The following is an 18,711-nucleotide window of genomic DNA, read 5'->3' on the forward strand; positions in this document are numbered from 1 at the left end:
TGCATAGCTATGTGTCAACGCAGTCTAGTTCAGAAAAGAGATGGGAAAGGGGACCCCGTAGGAACTACGAGATCACCCCAAGGGCGCCTTCGGCATCCAGGGGTCACGGACCGACCATAGAACCCTGTTCAATAAGTGGAACGCATTAGCCGTCCTATGTGAGAAAGGGAATCCATCTATATTGTCCTTCCCGCTTCATTCTCTTTATCTTCCCGGCTAGCGCCTTTCTTCGATTAGACTGGGATTAAGACTCCTCGTCACTGGGCTAGCTCTTCCCCCCCGCTTGTCCCTACTCGAATGGGGGGACCCAATCGACAAAGAAAGGCTACTGAGCCACTGGGCTTCGTTCACTCCTAAATCAGTGAATCCCGGGAAGTGAACTCCGAAATCAGTTACCTCGAGTTCGGGTGAGGAGGAATTTCATTTGCCTGGAGCGAGCCAGGTCTGGACCCTCTATTCTTCCCATCTTCCTTCCCGTTTTTCTTCTGTCTGTGGGTACCTTTGTAGCGGGTATAAAGAAACTATTGCTTTAGTGGAACGCCATAAAAAGAAGGTAGCATTTTCTTGTCACGATGTAATTCCTCAATTATGATTGATCTGCAAGTGCATAAATGCCTCGGGTCTCATAAATAATGGATCGACAACAAAAAATAGTCGATTACACTTAGTAAAAGTGGTAATCTATTTCCTTACGGGTTGAGCCGATCTCCGAAGAAAGGTCAATCTGGCTTCGAGATTGCTGGTCCTTCTCAGTTTGCCCGCCTGTTTAGCCATCTGAGGAGCTTTTAGGTGCCGGCCTTGGAACAATCTGTAGCCGTGGAATTGCTGTTTTTGACTTTTGTTTTGGGGTTTTTCAATCGTGGATACATCTGTATCCTTAACATACTGAAACGACTGCCATTATTGGTATCAAACCAATAACGATTCATACAAGCTAAATCTTCTAATCGAAAATTAGGCCAAAGAAAGAGCTTTCAATTCCTGGATTTGCTGAAAGGGCAAAAGGTCTTCTTTGTTATATCTCCTTTTACTTCAGATAAATCGAAAACTCCAGAGTATATCCTCCCACGGGTGAAAGCAAAAAAGACACTTTGAATATTTTTCTATTGAGTCTTATCTCTTAGAAAGAGAGAGAATTTCCTATTTTTTTCGTTAAATTCAATAAAAAAATAGAAGACTGGAAATGAAAGTCTCTTTCTCGCAGCCATTCTCCATTACACTGTCGTAACAAAAATATCGGATGCGGCGATATAGAAATGTTTGGTACATGAAGCCGCGATCTGATAGCTATACATCTAAATAGACTTAGATAGAAATCAATTCATCTTGATCTGGAATCCAAGAAAGATAGTGGAAATGGCTCTTATCTTGTGACTTGGAAGAGGGGTTTCTCTGTAGAGGAAGGGAATAACAATTTATTCCCATAGAAAATCTAGGAACAAGAAGATTGAATCGGAAATATCGACAAATTCTTTCGAAGTCCAAAGAAATGAAATTCAAAAAAGGAGGTGGGTCAATTGTTCTAAACAACTGATGAATTGTTTGTTGAATCATCGCTCGCTCTAAAAAATAGACTATCCACAGTATAAATAGAGAATCAACAAGAACTGCCATTTGCGGAAACCATTTGATCAAGAGTGAACAGCTGAGAGTAATGGCATACAACACTTTATCCCTTTATTAGGATTGAGACGCAGTCTAAATCCATCCCATCGGCACCCAAACCTCAGCAACTCACAGGTCAGACGATCGATCATGCTTGTCCAGACAGTTCGACTAGATCTTCCCCGGTTGAGGGACAGACTGACAATCCGAGTGAGGAACGAAGTAGCTTGGTTGAGGTTAGCTTCAATCTATTCATTCGTTTTGATAGGTCAACCATTCTCCCTATCATGTACGAGATAAGCAAGTAGTTCCGGTGAGGGTGAGAGAAAGAACGTACGAACCGCCTACTCGATAGCAGCTACTTTTGTCCATCCAAGCTCGGTGACTGAACTCGCTTTAGAGAAGACACCACCACTGCCGTCTTTCCTGAATAGGGAATTTTTGAAGAGAAGAGAGAGTTGAACAAGGTTCTAGCACCATGCCAAATGTGTCTGAAGAAGAAGAGCAAAGCAAACGAAGCATGCCCAAAAGTAAACCAACCCCTTGGACTGCTACGAAAAACACCATCGGATTTCAAAGTCGCACGATCTAATTCAAAAATTTCACCCAATTGAGCGCGTCTAGCATATTTTTTCACAGTAGCAGGATCACTATAACTGACTCCATTGAGTTCGCCGCCATAGAACTCAACGGTTACACCTACTTGTTCAACACTAGGCTTAACCCACCTTAAACAAGCTTTAATAGGTAATCAGCTTATCCAAAAGGGAATCTTCTGTGACGTAAGTCAGCCGTTTAGTACTAGATCGCTTCACACCTGTCGCCTCTTCGTAAGGCCGCATTCTCCTTGTTTTTTAGGGATGGCACTATCTGGCTATATGTCTGCGGCTTGTAAAGACTTTTAATGAAGAAAAAGAGATCGGGAAAAGAGCAGCAGGAAAGCCAAAACAAAAGGAAAGCATAAAAAAAAAGGAATCCACTAATCCCGGTCATCCCAAGCACACTCTTCCGCCCAATAACCAGAGAAAAGGGGTCCCAGCGTAAGGAGATTTTACTCGTTGGTGTCAATTAGGCGGTCTGTGGACTTTTGTTGCTCTGCATGGCGCTTTCGGACTAATAGGTTTATCTCTAGAAGGGCCCCAGATTCCAAACCTTTCTTTAGTACTGTCCTTCCTTCTCTCCGGCATCGAGCTTCTTCTTTCCTCAATGACTCGGCTAGTGAAAGAGAATCGGCATCCGGCTTTCGATCGTCCAAATCATCGGTCCGGTACTAGATGTAGCCTTTCCGCCGGGCAAGATGCCTAATATTTATAATGCTCTGGTAGTTAAAGGTCGCGATACTGTTGGTCAACCAATTAATGTGACTTGTGAGGTACAGCAATTATTAGGAAATAATCGAGTTCCGCATCTGAGTCGGCACAGCGAATGCCCAAAAGGATGTAGGGATGAAGTTAGTCTGCTTGCCTGTCTAGTCGGAGATAGCCTCAGGAGTGGCGGGATGCTAAAGAAAAGATAAGAGTAAGGCTAAAAGAGCGCTTATTCCGACAACAGGAAAGACAATCAAGCATGCGGCTGGCGCTTTACTATCAAGAACTTGAAAGAGGTTTTATTTTTCACAGGGTTTAATTTTTCTTATATCTTATATTACAAGTCCATTTTCAGTCGGACATGTCATCCTATAACTGGGAGGATACATCATATAGCTTGCCAACATATTTATGCATACCATCCTAGAATATATTTAGGTGGTTCCCAACAAATAGGTAACATATTTATGCACTCCACACAAATATTTATCACTTCATATCATACCATTATTCTCACTTTAATTCGAGTTTTTCTTTATATTTCTTCTTTTATCCATTATTGATTTAAACATAGAAATGTTAACCTCTATTTTGCAGGGTTAGTCCCTGTTAATCTTAGGATTTTACGATAAATCCTTCGATCCTTGTGGTGTGGCAAAAAATCTGATACGCATCAACACTAATAAACATAAATTGAGCTACTTAATGTAATCACTTTTAACACAATCCTAATAATTATTCTAAAGTTCCGTATACTACTTAAATCCCATCATTCTAAAGAGCCCCAAAGGGACTATTAGGGGGATTAGGAATTGGATTTTAGGTGATGGTTCAAGTATTAATTCGACTAGTAGTTGACGCACGCGATTCTCGTGAGCATATGAAAAAGAATTATAGTATGAGTTTAAGAAAAAAATTATGAAAAGAATAAAAGTAGTATGTGAGTAAAAAAAAAATATAAAGACGGTTAGAGGAAAACATAGAGTAGTGGGTTGAGAAAAAGAAAAAAGATATATAATGATGAAATTATTGAAAAATATTAAAAGTACTATTATAATCAATCTTTTTAATAGAAAAAATAAATTAAAGGGTAAATGAAGGTATTCAAAAGTTTATACGATAAAAGAGTTTTTTTTTACATATAGATTGATTGATAGATATCCACAGACAATTAATTATTAAAAAAAAAACGACAAAAAAAATTATAAAAACTTTAGTATATGACTTAATTGGGCCGTTCTGCTAGAAGTAAGATGACCTAATGACTGCGTTTGCTTTAACCATGCATTAAATAAATCCTTTTGTTGTATTCTTCAATTTGTACCATTTCTTTAAAAAAAAAAAAAAGTTAGGCACAATAGTTATTGCAATTAATTTCAATTATAACTTATTTAATTTTTTCAATCCACTACTTCACGTTTCTTTTTCCTGACAAATTTCTATTTTTTCTCTCTAACATTCTCCTCACAAATAAATAAACACAAAATAGAATAATTTGGGATGCTATCTTCTTGCCAAATATATTGCATATAATTTTTAGTTTTGATTAATAATACTAATATATCGAAACAAATCAAATATTTTTATTATTTTTTATTGGTGCAAATCAAAACAGTAACATTTTATCATACAAAAAAAGTGGAACCATTGTATAAGAAGAACATTACGCTGAACAATCTAATAATCAGATTGCAAAAACAATGTTAAGGAAGTAGCATCAATAATTTTGCAAGAGACCCTGAATAAGATACCGGATTCCAATCAAAAAGAAAAAAAAAACATAAAATAAAAAAAATCAACTGCTTAAGAAAAGAGTTATTAAGTTCAAAGAAGTCATTATTTGGAACAAGTTTTTCAGTAATTTCTAAGAAGCCATAATCCACAACAGATCATCAACCACTCGCATACTAATCTCAATAATTAAACTTGTTAACTGTTCAGCAAGAAAAGCAATATCACTTCTAAGTTCATAGGTAGAGAGTGAGAAATGAAAATTGCTTAGTAATTGGTCAATATTTTCAAGACCAATCAACTACGTACTATTTCTCCCTACATCATTTATATACAACATGCATGCATGATTTTTCAGAGATTATAAACCGCAATAATCAAAACAGAGATGATTTCAAGAAAAACTAACGGAAAGGGTAAGTATAATTGATGCACAATCACCGAGAATCTGAGTTGGGTCTTTGTGACCGAGTGAAACATAGATCTGAGTGAATGAAGTCCTTTGTGGTCGGTTCTCAAACTTGTGGTGTTACTGTGGGTCAGTGTTTGGGTACGGTACTACTGTGTGCCCGAGTTACCCTGTGTTGGATTTGGCAGATTTTGAGCCGATTTCATAAACAGTGTTTGTTTCTCTTCATTTCTGTTTTATTCTTTTACATTATCTTTCATTCAATATTTCTGTAATATTGGTTTGTAACTATTAAGGAGTTCTGTACTCCAAAATCGTTGTAATAGTTTGGTTAGGATTTGTCTGATATCCACTTAACAATTACAAAATAATTTAAAAAAATTAAAATCACTATTGTGGACAATTTTCTTGAAAAAAAAATAGAACGAATTAAATGATAAATCGAGGCAATTAAAAATTGGTACGATCAAATAATTTTCTTTTATAATAGTATAGATATTTGATTTGATTCATCTAACATTAATGCTTCTGTGGTCATCTTCTCCATCTCAAACCTATTGTAATTAATCTTTCGATTTGCAGTAAATAAATTAATTTTCTTTTTTGTTCAAAAAATAAAATAAAATGGTGTCGAAATTTTAATAATCGTAATATTTTTTCTTATTTAATTTTTGTTGTATATTATATTAACTTATTATTTTAATTTAAATTTTAAATTACTTGAGTAATTAAATAAATTTCTATGAATAAAGTATCTTTTTCTTCTAGTTAATAAATAATTTAAAATTGAGGTGGAAAATACTTATAATATGAAAAAAAATACAATTTATCCTCATCTGATGTGAAAAATAAGCAAAATATAATTTATTAATTTTTTTACTTATTTAACATATCACAGAAGATAGATTTCATTTAACCCCTTAAAATATAAAATAATATCACAGCATGAGGGTAATTTTATTCAGACAACTAATTTGGGGGAGGTAAATGTTATTTTTCATTAGTTTAGGGACTTGAATGAGATTTAAGATTATATAGTTCGATACATTCAACACTTGTTGCCACATTGTGTACGTGGAAGCGTAGGAGCCGCGAACATAGACGACCAGCACGCAGTCGAGCATTGCCCACTCTAGATTCGCTCGCTACAAAATACGTATGACAGAAGGAATATGCAGACTTCAATTCACATTCAAATTCGTATCTCAATTACGTCGCTCGCAATGTTTCTTGTCAAGGTAAGAAATCTGTCGATATTTTCGGCGGCCCTTTATTTTGATTTTCCATTCTTTGATGATGTATTTATGTTTCTATTTGCTGTTGTTGTTTTACTGTTGTGATCACAGACGTGGAGATCACTAGCATTTGGGCTGTATGGGTACAAGAATTTCATGAAGTCTGGTTTTGTGTAAGTCTCAGTGGGTTGAATTTCAGTCACCCTGTGCTGCTAAGTATTGATCTTTTCCAATGGGTTCTGCTCTGGAATCAAGAATTTGCAGCTCATCGTAAAATTTGCGTTTATTTTCTTTTTGTTATTTGAATGAGTGTTCTTGTTGCTGAAATTGAGTATCTTATGTTTCAATTGTCACCTTTTGGTTTTGGTGAAGGATAAGTGTGATCAAATTAGTGTGGGGTGTCTTGGCTTCATATTGAGCTGTCACTGTGTTGTATTATGTTTGATTGTGCTTGCAGCCTTGTCTAAACAAATGATATTCTTGAAGAGGTTTTCTTGGTGGAGTCTAGTCAATTTTTGGAAGGGTTTTTGATTTGTTAGATAGATGTGCTTTGCGTCTGGGGTCTTATCTGTAAGAATCGTATCATCCACGGAGAATGGTAGCATAGAGAACAGCAGTAGGAATGGAATTATGAGATTACATCTGTCTTCAATTTATCAATTGATTGTAGTGCTCTCGTGTGCCAATTTGAAGGAGTGAACGATTGTAATTTCATAGACTTGGGAACATCATGTCCGGCTTTCACGTGGAGTAATATTTGAGCCTTGATCATGTAGTTATTTAGATTACTTTTCAATGTTAGGGAGCACTCGAGAAATTTCAGACCAGAAGATATGCAAGTACAACTAGATGGGAAGAACTGCATCGTCACTGGAGCAAACTCTGGCATTGGTTATGCAACTGCTGAGGGTCTTGCATCACGGTGGAGATTTCTTACTTAAAGACTTTTCTGATATCTTTATTGGTTTTGCAAGTTAATAAGATCATATTAGAGGTGTTTATTAATTTTCTTTTGGTGGTTGTTTTTGTGTGTTCAGTGGGGCAACTGTGTACATGGTCTGTCGGAATAAGGAGAGGGGTGAAGCCGCTCTTTCAGAAATTCAATCAGTAACAGGCAGTAAAAGTGTTTACTTGGAGGTCTTTGGTTTACTTGCTTGTCTCATAAATCAATCTAGTTTTTCATATATTGAGATTGAAACTAATGATTTCTCATATGTTTTGCTGGCAGATCTGCGACATTTCTTCCATCAGTGATGTCAAATCCTTTGCTGCTAGATTTTCATCAAAAGACGTGCCTGTTCATGTCCTGGTAACTTCACTTTTAATTGAGTTTCTTAATCTGTCAACTTGAGGAAAATGATCACTTTCCAAAGATATGTGGGCTATGTATACCTTTAGAACCATCGTTGTTTGGTTTAAGTTAGTTGAATCTGTTGACTGGTTATTGACACTCTGAAAAATCATGTTGCCAAAAAAGCAAATGTATTAATATATATATATATTATGTATAACAATCTTCTAAATCATTTCGATCTTTTTAGTTGACAGAATCTGAAGAATTGAATTACAAGAATGTCGGTGCATCTGATATTATCATATTTTGATGCACTTTAGGTAAACAATGCTGGTGTTCTTGAGAATGATCGCCGTACTACCTCAGAAGGGTAAGCATCTTTTGTTTGCTTTTTTGAAGGACCATATACAATGTCCAGGTTTTCTCATTAATAAATTGATTCTCGTCTTCTTGTTTTCTATGCCACCAGATATGAGATGAACTTTGCCGTAAATGTTCTAGGAACTTACACCATGACAGAGCTTATGTTGCCGTTGCTGGAGAAGGCTGCACCTGATGCTCGTGTCATCACAGTTTCATCAGCTGGAATGTATACAACTCCTTTAATGGAAGATCTACAAGTAAGAGTTTGGTGGTTCTGGGCCTTTTTTTGTTTCCAGAATAAGAAGTTTTTTGTGATAACTGAATTTATCTTCACAGTTTAGCGGTAAAAAGTTTGATGGGGTGGAACAGTATTCTCGGAACAAGCGGGTGCAGGTAACTACAGTTGTTCGAAATTTCATAGAAATTTCATAATGATAGGACATGGAAAAAATTTAACTTCATCTCTTCTTGATAAAAACAAAAGAAAATAAATGAAAATCAATAGTTACCGTTGCTTGACTTATTATTAATTATTGCAGGTCAAACAAATATTTTGTGTCTAAACTATTCTTATAATGGTGAAATTATACTTCCTCACATGTATCAACGTGTAAAGATGTATAAGGGTAATTTGATCATAAAAAAATTTATTTGACGTGCAATAAATCAATAATAAGTCATCCGGGGGGTAAATATGGATTTTTGTCTAATGTTTTTGTTAATATCATCAAATTTCAATTTTTACTAATCGGGGACTTATTTGTTAGAATGAAACAAACCTCAGGGGTACTAGACATAATTTTCTATACCATAGGGATCCTACGTATAATTACACCAGACCTTCGGGGAGGGGGGTGTAATTATTCTTATAAATTACTAATCTGGTATGATGCCATCATGTGTATAGGGTAATTATTAGCGTTAATCACAGCAACCTCACATGTGACTTGGTGTAATTACTGAATATATGTCTCTTCCTTTTGATATTACCAGAACCCCCCCCCAAGTTTACAACAAAATGTCCTACACTGTCATGCTCAACCTAGGAGTAACGTTTAGAATTTTGATGAATGTTAATGTTCCATTCTGCAAATTAGTGACATGCTTATTCTGTGTCTGATTAGTCTAATCCTAGAAGAAAGATAATTATAAGATTGTACTGATAACGGAAACTTAAGAGGGAAAGATTTTGTAATTTCAGAAAGGGAAGGGATACAGTGAGTAATTACACTAAGGCAGAGGTTGTTGTAATTAACCTAGTGATTGATATCCAGAGCAAGAAATAAGTTGCTCACATCACACTCTTCTTATCATATAGCACCTGCTGGTGATGCCATTAGAGACTCGGTTTCAATCTACAAGTTTCTACGGTCTGAGAGCTAAGAAAACAGTTACTCCTTGTTGTAAAAATTTCTGAGTTTTAAACCACATGAGCTACAATATGATTATATTTATGTTTGACATTTGGTTATTAATACTCCATACTGTTTGATGCACACACTTCCAACCTTGAATTTTAGGCAAATTTTTCTTGAGTCAAAACTTTGTTACTCCATTTTTCTTTTGGCGAGTAAATGGTACAAAAATAGGATCCGTGCAGCAGGAAAAGTCATCTTGATAAGGAAAGGAGGAGCATGCAAAAATTTTATTACCAATAAATTTGGTACATAACTATCGCACTTTAGTGTTCTTTTCCACCCCTTTTAAGTCCTGTCATCTTCAGCCCCATGAATTAGTAGTTATCCTGTTTTGCTTTTGCTCAGCTTACTTGTTCAAATGCATGGAATGAGCAAACACCACTTTCTTGAACTAAAGAGATAAAAGAGGATGCTATATAATAGTATGTTAAGACAGATGTTATAAGCTGAGAACTTTATCTCAGGTGGCATTGACGGAAAAATGGGCTAATATGTACAAGGATAAAGACATTGGCTTCTACTCAATGCACCCCGGCTGGGCAGAGACGCCTGGAGTTGCCAAGAGTTTGCCCAATTTTTCAGAATCGTAAGGCTCTTCTCGAATTTAGGTTGCCTGTAATATGTTCCACTTTGTCACTTTAAGCAATGGATTTCTACGAGGGTGTTGTTTGGCTTAGGTTATTTAGAAGATGTTATAAGCTCATACATCTTATAAAATGTTTTTAAAACTTGTACAATGTCAAATCTTATTTCTTATGAAATCTTTGAGTAAAATAAGATTATGAAGCTTATGAGATAATATAACGACAGTTTTGTAGATCATTTGAAGGAGGTTGTCAGGATCTCCAAAATAAGTTAGAAACTCCTTACTTTTTGAAAAAGAACTTATAAGCTCTTTTTCTGGGGGAACAAAAAACACACACACACACACACACTAGTAGCATCTTATAAGCTTCCAAACGTCTTGTAAAATGTTTTAAAGAGCTTATAATCAACTCATCGATACCCCCCAAGTCTCCCTTCTCATGATCAAGTAATATCCTATTGATGCTTACAGGTTATCAGGAAAACTGAGAACGAGCAAGGAAGGTGCGGATACAGTGATTTGGTTGGCTTTACAACCGAAAGAGAAGCTCGTCCCTGGAGGGTTTTACTTCGACCGAGCAGAAGCGCCTAAGCACTTACCTTTTGCCGCTACAAACTACTCTCATGCGGCCATCGACTCCATTGCTAGTAACCTCCGAACTTTGGCTGGTCTATAGCCACACATGAATCATTCTTGTTTTTCTGTGTTGTGGAAATGAAACTGTGTTTAGAGTTATGGACGCTCATCCTTGAGTCTAGTTCAGACATTCATGTGGAATACTTGTAAATCAAATTGGGGGAGTTTACAGAAGCTTGCGCGTTTTGCATAAATAGTAGAAGAAAAAAATTGAAAATTTTGTAGCCGAAGCAAAAGTTGAAAGTGTTTATAAAGCACGCTCTCCTAGCATGTTGTCCCTGAATGTATATAATAAATAATATTTGATATTTTACAATATCTATACTATTATAAAAAAATATTTTTGTCGTACCAATTTTTAAATACTCAAATTTATTCTTTATTTTAATTTTTTTTAAAAATTGGTCAAATTAGTAATTTTAATATCTTTTAATTTTGTCATATTATATTTTTTTCCTCTTAACGATCCACTACTTCACATTTTTCTCACTTTTATTTTTACACATTTACTATAAGGGATAATTATGCTTACACCCTCTCACCCATTGTTTTTTTACACAAACCACTCATATTTTTTGAAAAATTACAGAAATCATCTTTGATAGTCTGTTAAATCCAAAATATCCCTATTGACTAGGTCGACCTTTAAAATAATTTTTTAAAAACATAAATGCCTTCACGGTGTTTTTGTAATTATCAAAAGCTAGAAGGAGTGTCAATTAATATTTATGAAGATGAGTAATATGAATTCATATATATATTTTTTTATTATTTATACTAGTTTTTATTATTTCTGTCACATATTTTTTCTCTTTGAAAAATTAATCATTGGCATTGTAGTTTTTGCAAGTATATAAAAATTAACAAGTAAAAATTATTTTAGTATCCAAATTTTAGTGTTATTGTTAAATTAATAAATGAATTTTTGCAAATGACATAATTGATACCCAAATTTTTCCATAAATATTGAATTGATATATGAGTTTTTATAAATGCCTCAATTAGTACTTAAGTTTTTACATAAAAATCAACTAGATGTATATCTCTATATAAAATATTTTTACCCTTTTAATCTAACTTAATTTATAAATATCCATTTATTTATAGCACAATATTATCCTATGATTAAATAAAATATACTATTATAACAATTTAAATGATAAGAATGAGAAATAGTAAATTAGTTTAGTATATAAGAATATTCATTCAATAATTAATATGATTCATCTTTTGTATTGTTCTACAGTATCAAAGTTTTGTTTTACAAGACAATTTATTTAATTTATTTTCATTTGTCATCTAACCAATTTTAATATTGTTGAAAAATAATAATATAATTCATATATTATCTTATTAATAAATGTCGCATGTAATTATATGATTATGTGCACATAAATATTAATTATATAAACACATAATTCTAGATCGAATTAATTTTAAGTAGAGGAGGCATGTCGGTCCACGTATACGGATCAACATCTTCTATAAGCCCATGTCTTTTATAGATCACGAAACATTGTCTTTCTTGTTGATTCGAGGTCACCCCACGAACATCTTCAAGATCTACCGATTTTGCTCCAAATCTTATACACACCACAAACGTAGCTTACTTGCTTTGGTGGATCACTATTAGAGTAATCCATTCATTTACACTCCTCAAATCTAAGGAGCCTATAATGATGCTCTAAGAAAGAACGTAGAGAGAAAGAATTGGAGAGAGAATTGTGATCAACTCATTTTGTATCACATTAGTGTTTCTGTGTTATAATTTGATCACAATCATGTACCCTATTTACAGGTGTACATAGACCTATCTCTAAGAGGAGTTCATATCCAAACATGTATTTAGAAGACTCAAACTCTATTTTAAATGTGAATGCATATTGAGTTACTGGTCCATTAACCCGACCCAATATCCAACAAATATGATAAGTGATCTAACTACTTGTCATTTATATTTATGCTGGAAACTTGTCATTGCACTAACTCCTTTTAATTTTCATCAACTTTTCCTGTTATTTCGTGTTATATTATTAAGCTACTTTTTAATATTTTAGTTTATCTTACTACAAAATTATTTTTTTTATAGGAGATAAGTGATTCATTGATTCTCATTTGTTTTTTTAACCTATTTTACTTTTTAAATATTTATTCTACAATATAAAAAGAGATTAATATGAGTAAATAAGTACAATGTGAAAAGTAATAAATAAATGTAAAAAAAATAGTATGTATTAATAAGTAAATTATTCTTAAAACTAATATTATTATAAAGTTAATTTGGATAAACCCAGAAATGAAATAAATTTTTAGGACCATTCATACTTTGGTAAATATATGATATCGATATAGATTATAGAAAAGGATTTTCGACATTTTCTTTTCTTTTTTTTTAGAAATTCTGCTAAAATTAATTTCTAATTATATTAGTTAAAAGCTTTCTATGTATTTATGTTTATTATTTTGGAACACCAACGTAAAAATTCAATGTAATTTATGCTATGGAGGTTGCATTGGTCGAATATATAGAGTCAGTCGAATCGAATAGAAATCTAAAAATTGGTACATCAAAATGCCATACAGAACATCGAATCAAATTTATCGATTTATTTTCAATAATTATCAATTTTTTTGAAAAAAATAATAATTTTATGTTTCTTATAACTTTTTTTTTAAAAATTTTAACAAGTAAAATAATAAAAAGAATTAGTATATACAAATATGTACATAAAACTTAAATATAAAATTAATATTTTGGTATTTGATAATATTAGGTAAACCGACACAAAAATTCAAAATCGAATTGAATTTTTCGAATCTATTGAAATTCTGTTTTTGTTTTTGATTGGTTTATCCGACTATGAACAATTCTATATCATTCTTTCTTTTCTATACAAAGCATCTATAGATTTAAACATATGTTTTGATTCATTCACGCGCAGTCATACATCTATACTTACTATTATAAAAGAAAACCTTTTGTCGTACCAATTTTTTAATACTCAAATTTACTCTTAAATTCATTTATTTCTTTCAAAACAAATTTGGTCAGAATAGTAATTCAAAGTTTTTTAATAATCTCACAATTTTATTAAAAAACATTTTCTCACCATATTTCTCTCTATGCCAACTTCTCTATATTTATTTTCCTAAAAAACTTTTTATATTTTTAGTAAACTTATAATTACAATATAATTCTTCTCTTTATTTCACATCACAGTTTTTTTTATATACTCACGGAAACCGCCTATAATAACGAAATTGATTCTTGACGGTAATTATCAATTATAGAAATCCTCACCGACACAAGATGCAAGCACAAGCTTTCTTTTTTTTAATTTTATTTTCGGTATAAAAAAATAATAGTCAAATATTGCTTTTATTTGAGAAAAGCCCAAAAGGCTCCCAACATAAGTGGTGACAAATCCCTCTCCCTTTGACCTGATCATCACTTGGATTAGCAAGTATTGTAAGAAATTGAACACTTTTGATAAGAACCAGAGCTTTTTCCACATGAAAAATCATTACACAACTGTTGTGTAGACAAACAAAAATCAGTGATATTCACTTGAAACATCTACTAAGTTACATTCATGCAGAGCATTTTCTCAACTACAAACATATTACTGAGTAGAGTAACAGTAGACTATATACATCCAATTTTGCAAATGGACTAAAGATCACACTTTCTCTGCTCTACAAAACCATCAACTCCTTTCACATCCAAGATCTCACGCTTTCTCGACCAGTACTGCTCAAACCTTTGCCTCGCATACTCCTTGTAGTCGAACTCGATGTGGTTCACATATGCCTGCCGATCAAGAAATATTTTCTTGTGTTAAAATGCTATACGTTTTACCTTCATTTGCATAGTACGTGGAGAGGAATAGTAAGGTCGTGGATCATTACCGAGATTAGCCCCCATAGTCCCCAGAAAATGTGGTTTGCAAGAGTGTACTTCTCTACATCATCTGCAAGCTGCTCGATGGCCGCGTCACTAGGTTCATCCCCTGCACATGTTAGTGAAATGTGAAGCGTCTTGGTTTTTTGAGTGTGATGCACTTGTTAGGAAATTGAAAGACAAAAGTGCAAAAACAAGAAGAAAAATCAAACACAAAACAAAGATGTTTTTTTTGGAGGATGAATTGTTCCAACATTTATGCTATGAGAGAACTTTTCATACAATCCTATCAACTATATATGAGTATGGCATCTGTAAAAACATGTAAACTTACACATTCGCCCCTAGCAATAAAGTGTAGATAGAAAAGGTTTTTCTTAGCTAGTCGGGTTAAAAGTGTACTACCGGGTCAGACTCCATACTCCAACAACAGTAAACATAGTGTCGTTCAATTTTCTGGGGTCTTATTCAATGTGTAATGGGAAATAAGCTAAAAGTCCGGAATTGGATAACGATGAGATTCCTTGGGGGAAAACCAAGAGAAATACATAGTCTTAGCGTTCAGGTTGGCTTAGAGCAAGGCTGTCCCTACATGCCAAAAACCAGACAATGTGATAGCTCACAAAACTGATCTTTTCCCATTGCAAAGGTCACATTAAGAATTTTACTGATGTGGGATACTTACAAAGTTAAAAGTTGGTTGTTCTTATCCTAATGGAAGGTAGAAATTTAACACCACATGGAAGAAATAAGTGCTTTTACTCTTCTCTCCCTTTTCGTTCTTTCCCCCCTTTTGATCATCAGAAAGAAAAAAGTTGACTATATTTAGGTTCCTTATTTAGGAAAGGTAAGCATCAGTAACTAACATGTTAACATGTTTGACTTGGGATGTTAGGTGCCTTATTTCTTTAGAAGGAACTGTTGCTTGCTCAAGTTATATTACTTACTCACTTTTAGTAAATAATGCTACTATAGCATACACAAAAATTATGCTGAATGGTCAAAGTTTCGACATGTGCTCTTTTTGATAGTGTATTATTCGTTTGTTGATGGAGGAAATAGCAAAAAGAGTGTCAAGTACATCAGTGTGAGAGGAATTTTGCAAAGGTGAGATACCAACCTGCTGATCTGAGGTATTGTTGCACAAATCTTCGACGCTCCTCTAGACCTGTTGCCGTGTTGAACAGAAGAGCTAAGTGATTGTTCTTGATTATAAAGAGTTGTCCTATTCTATATCAGATGGATACAGGCAGTGAGTTAACGCCAAAATTTTTTTAAAGGAACTAGCAATTACTTACCAGGATATTTGCTGTATTCCAAGATATGAGGCGTATCCGTGTGATAATTTGCAGCCATCTCGCAGAAGTGATTCGCGATATCATATGCAACAGGATTGTAACTCGCATATTCATAATCCTGTAAAAAACACATTATTAAGCCTCATAAATAAAAATTGTAAGCCGGAGAAAAAGAAATTGGAAAATGGAGGAAACCATCCATTGCAAATATTATTTCTGGAAGATCTTGTATAAAAAAGAAATCATTTCACGTAGTTGCTATTCTATGCTCGTAAGGTGAGGCAAACATACGATTATAGTGATGGATCGCCTCTGTTCATCGATCATTATGTTACCATATTGCAGGTCGTTGTGGCAAAAACCAATCTCTTGATGGCTTCCTGATATTGACTTCTCTAGTAGGCTGATCTCCTTTTCAAAGCGATCCAAGTTATATTCCTTTACATGATCAGTAGAGCACAAGCATTTCGCCTCGCTAAGCCAGTTCCTGCAGAAAGCATATGCAGCAATCAGAAACCTCTTCAAAAAGTTAACTAGTTCTGTTTTTCTCCTTTGGCTGCGGATTGGTACCTCATTCTGTCCCACAGCAGAACGTTCTTTGGACCGGGCATATCAAGATTATGAAACTCTCTCATTTTTGCTGCTATGAGGTCAGATATTTCTGGATCACGAAGGTCTACGGCTGATAGCGTCTGCAAGTAAGATAGCAGAAGAAAAGAAATGAGTATAAAACCATGTTCAGAAGTTAAACAACGTTGTCATAGTCGTTAACAAAAAGATCGATAGCGTGTTACGACTGCAATTAATAACAATATACAGCAATATGCCGAACATCTTATTGAACAGGGGAAAGTCATGACCCTCTACAAGCATTCAAGATGTAAGTTGAAGCTAGATAAACAGGGGAACCATTGATTTATGACACATAACAGAATTGCCGTGCTGATAAAGAATATCTTTAATGCATGTGTTTGACCAGTTTTAGCCTTTCAACAAACAAGAAAATACTGAATCTGAGATCAAGAAATTTTCTACTTCTTGAACAATAACAATTGAAGGTCTCTACTGCAGAAAATGGAGAAGAAATGCCTGAATTACTTCATACTAGATTAAACTCTGATTGTTTCACATACCCTGGCATGAATGAACTCCTCAACTCTCCCCTCCCGGAACTGACCAAGAAGCTTCGGCCCGTAACCGTGCATCGACAGACACTCAAAAGTCCGAATTTCCTCATCCCGGTTGAAGAAAAGTTCGACCCCATCACCATAAATCCGAACCAAAACCGTTCTTGGAACATTTTCCGTATTCGTTGGCCAACTAATTCTATAAACCTCATTAGTCATGGCGCCACTCAGATGAACTACTTTCAAAGTACTAATATCAATCACATCTCCCCAATTTGAAGCAAGTGACAATAGCAGCTGCATCAATTCCTCAGGCAGACTGCCTTCAAGAAATCCATTCGTCATCACCGCCATCGAAAAATTCCTAAAACCTTAACAAGAACAAGAATTCAATTAGAATTAGTACTCCAGAAATCAACATCAAGACCAACCATTATCAGTCCACAAGGAAAGCAAAAACATCAAGAATCACTCACAAAAACCCACAAAAGATCACCATATAAAATCCAAAATCCCCCATCGCAGAACCCCAAATCCCAAATCTTCTACAAAAGTACTGCAGTAACTAATTCAAGAATCAACACAACACAAAGCCCAGCTGAAACCAATGATCAAACATTTCAAGAACCCCAAAACCAATCCCAAACAAACTCACCAAGAATAGCACTCTCACTATCCCACAAACACACAGAGCTGGCAAGAATCAAAACCCTTTTTGGTGCTAAAAGTTTTGAGACAGTTTTCAACAGGGAGTTTGTTACTCAATGAAGCTGAAACCGTGCAAGAATGCTCTGTTTATAGGTAGAAAAAGGGAGAAAAGATAGGCAAACAGTAGTATTATTCAATTCAGAAACAATCAAGAATCAGCTTTTGCTCTTATAAGAATTTTATACTCTCCTTTTCCATTGTAATTTGTCAGAGTATCTATATATATAAATAATAGTATCTGCGGGATACGCTAAAACCACGCTTTGAAACGCGTACCGGCAACGGTATAGCCAATAGGAAGTCGACACGTGGTCTTTGGTGCACCTGCCGGGAAAACTGGAGCAGCTACAGGCAAAGTAGTCAACGGCCAAAAACTAACGCTGGTACGTTACTCGGTCTCACGTCATGGTCATCCAGCCGTTGGATGCGTGACACGTGCTACTTCCTTTGTTTTTGGATGTACGTGGAACGATTACAGCCGCAATTTTCTCTATTTAAATTTAAATCCTAAGCTTATGTCAAACAATTAAAAAATTTAAAAGTTATACACAATGGAAAATATCAAAGATGAAATTAATTTAATATATATATATATAATTTACAACATGAGCCCACAATTCTTACATAATTGAATGCCCAACTACCATTATTAATAAGCTTTTCTTATTAATTTGATAAGTGCATTTTAATAAGTTGATATAACCATTTTTGCTAGATGCAACATTTAAAATTCATATTATTTGAAAAAAAATTATGTTCAAATAATAGAAAAATATTAAGGGATGATTAAGTGGCTTAATGGTGCTACTTTATTCCTGTAGAAAATAAGTCATAGATTTGAGTACCAAATGAGAAATTGGGAACCAATTTTAAAACTCCTAAAAAAAATTAAAAAAAAAATCACTATGCCTTAATCAAAATATATATGATGCAAGCTTTAAAGGGACCTTTAAGAATCAGTACGAGAATAAGAAATTTATTTTTTGCATTAAAATAAATTGAAAATGATGAAATGGTAGTAAAATAGGCGTAAGTTGATAAGTATGCAAGGTTCTTGTGTAAGCATGTAATAAAAGTTACCCTTCAAAATGAG

General features: G+C 34.2%; 2 protein-coding genes across 4 annotated transcripts; one reads left to right on the plus strand and one right to left on the minus strand.

The window, feature by feature from the left end:
* Positions 1-6,119: 6,119 nt before the first annotated feature.
* LOC105178788 (NAD(P)-binding Rossmann-fold superfamily protein) lies at positions 6,120-10,801 on the plus strand. Its single transcript, XM_011102338.3, has 10 exons — positions 6,120-6,290; positions 6,399-6,460; positions 7,090-7,209; positions 7,325-7,424; positions 7,516-7,596; positions 7,902-7,951; positions 8,051-8,201; positions 8,281-8,337; positions 9,827-9,948; positions 10,420-10,801. The coding sequence occupies exons 1-10, from the start codon at positions 6,225-6,227 to the stop codon at positions 10,622-10,624; spliced, it is 1,014 nt and encodes a 337-aa protein (XP_011100640.1). The 5' UTR covers positions 6,120-6,224; the 3' UTR covers positions 10,625-10,801.
* A 3,268-nt stretch (positions 10,802-14,069) lies between these two features.
* LOC105178768 (putative choline kinase 1) lies at positions 14,070-17,823 on the minus strand. Of its 3 annotated transcripts, none has more exons than XM_011102330.3 (8): positions 17,566-17,823; positions 16,917-17,274; positions 16,354-16,475; positions 16,075-16,270; positions 15,784-15,901; positions 15,606-15,653; positions 14,494-14,594; positions 14,070-14,395 (listed from the first exon to the last, which is right to left on the minus strand). In XM_011102330.3, exons 2-8 carry the CDS (start codon positions 17,262-17,264, stop codon positions 14,258-14,260), a joined length of 1,071 nt encoding a protein of 356 aa, XP_011100632.1. In that variant the 5' UTR covers positions 17,265-17,274; positions 17,566-17,823; the 3' UTR covers positions 14,070-14,257. The 3 variants fall into 3 exon arrangements, with proteins under 3 accessions (XP_011100632.1, XP_011100620.1, XP_011100626.1); XM_011102318.3 differs by having other exon boundaries at positions 16,917-17,281; XM_011102324.3 differs by lacking the exon at positions 17,566-17,823 and adding an exon at positions 17,387-17,511 and having other exon boundaries at positions 16,917-17,281.
* Positions 17,824-18,711: the final 888 nt, after the last annotated feature.

The sequence above is a fragment of the Sesamum indicum genome, linkage group LG2, assembly GCF_026168435.1.
Source record: "Sesamum indicum cultivar Baizhima isolate 11 linkage group LG2, ASM2616843v1, whole genome shotgun sequence".
Lineage (NCBI taxonomy): Eukaryota > Viridiplantae > Streptophyta > Magnoliopsida > Lamiales > Pedaliaceae > Sesamum > Sesamum indicum.

What these genes read in the sequence shown, in the direction of transcription:
- LOC105178788 (XM_011102338.3), top strand. Translation starts at nt 6,225, where the DNA reads ATGCAGACTTCAATTCACATTCAAATTCGTATCTCAATTACGTCGCTC. An exon ending in TTCATGAAGTCTGGTTTTGT is followed by an intron (nt 6,461 to 7,089) that starts GTAAGTCTCAGT and finishes TTTCAATGTTAG; the next exon opens with GGAGCACTCGAGAAATTTCA. An exon ending in CTCGGAACAAGCGGGTGCAG is followed by an intron (nt 8,338 to 9,826) that starts GTAACTACAGTT and finishes ACTTTATCTCAG; the next exon opens with GTGGCATTGACGGAAAAATG.
- LOC105178768 (XM_011102330.3), bottom strand. Translation starts at nt 17,264, where the DNA reads ATGGCGGTGATGACGAATGGATTTCTTGAAGGCAGTCTGCCTGAGGAA. An exon ending in GGAATACAGCAAATATCCTG is followed by an intron (nt 15,654 to 15,783) that starts GTAAGTAATTGC and finishes ACACGGCAACAG; the next exon opens with GTCTAGAGGAGCGTCGAAGA. An exon ending in GACTATGGGGGCTAATCTCG is followed by an intron (nt 14,396 to 14,493) that starts GTAATGATCCAC and finishes CTTGATCGGCAG; the next exon opens with GCATATGTGAACCACATCGA.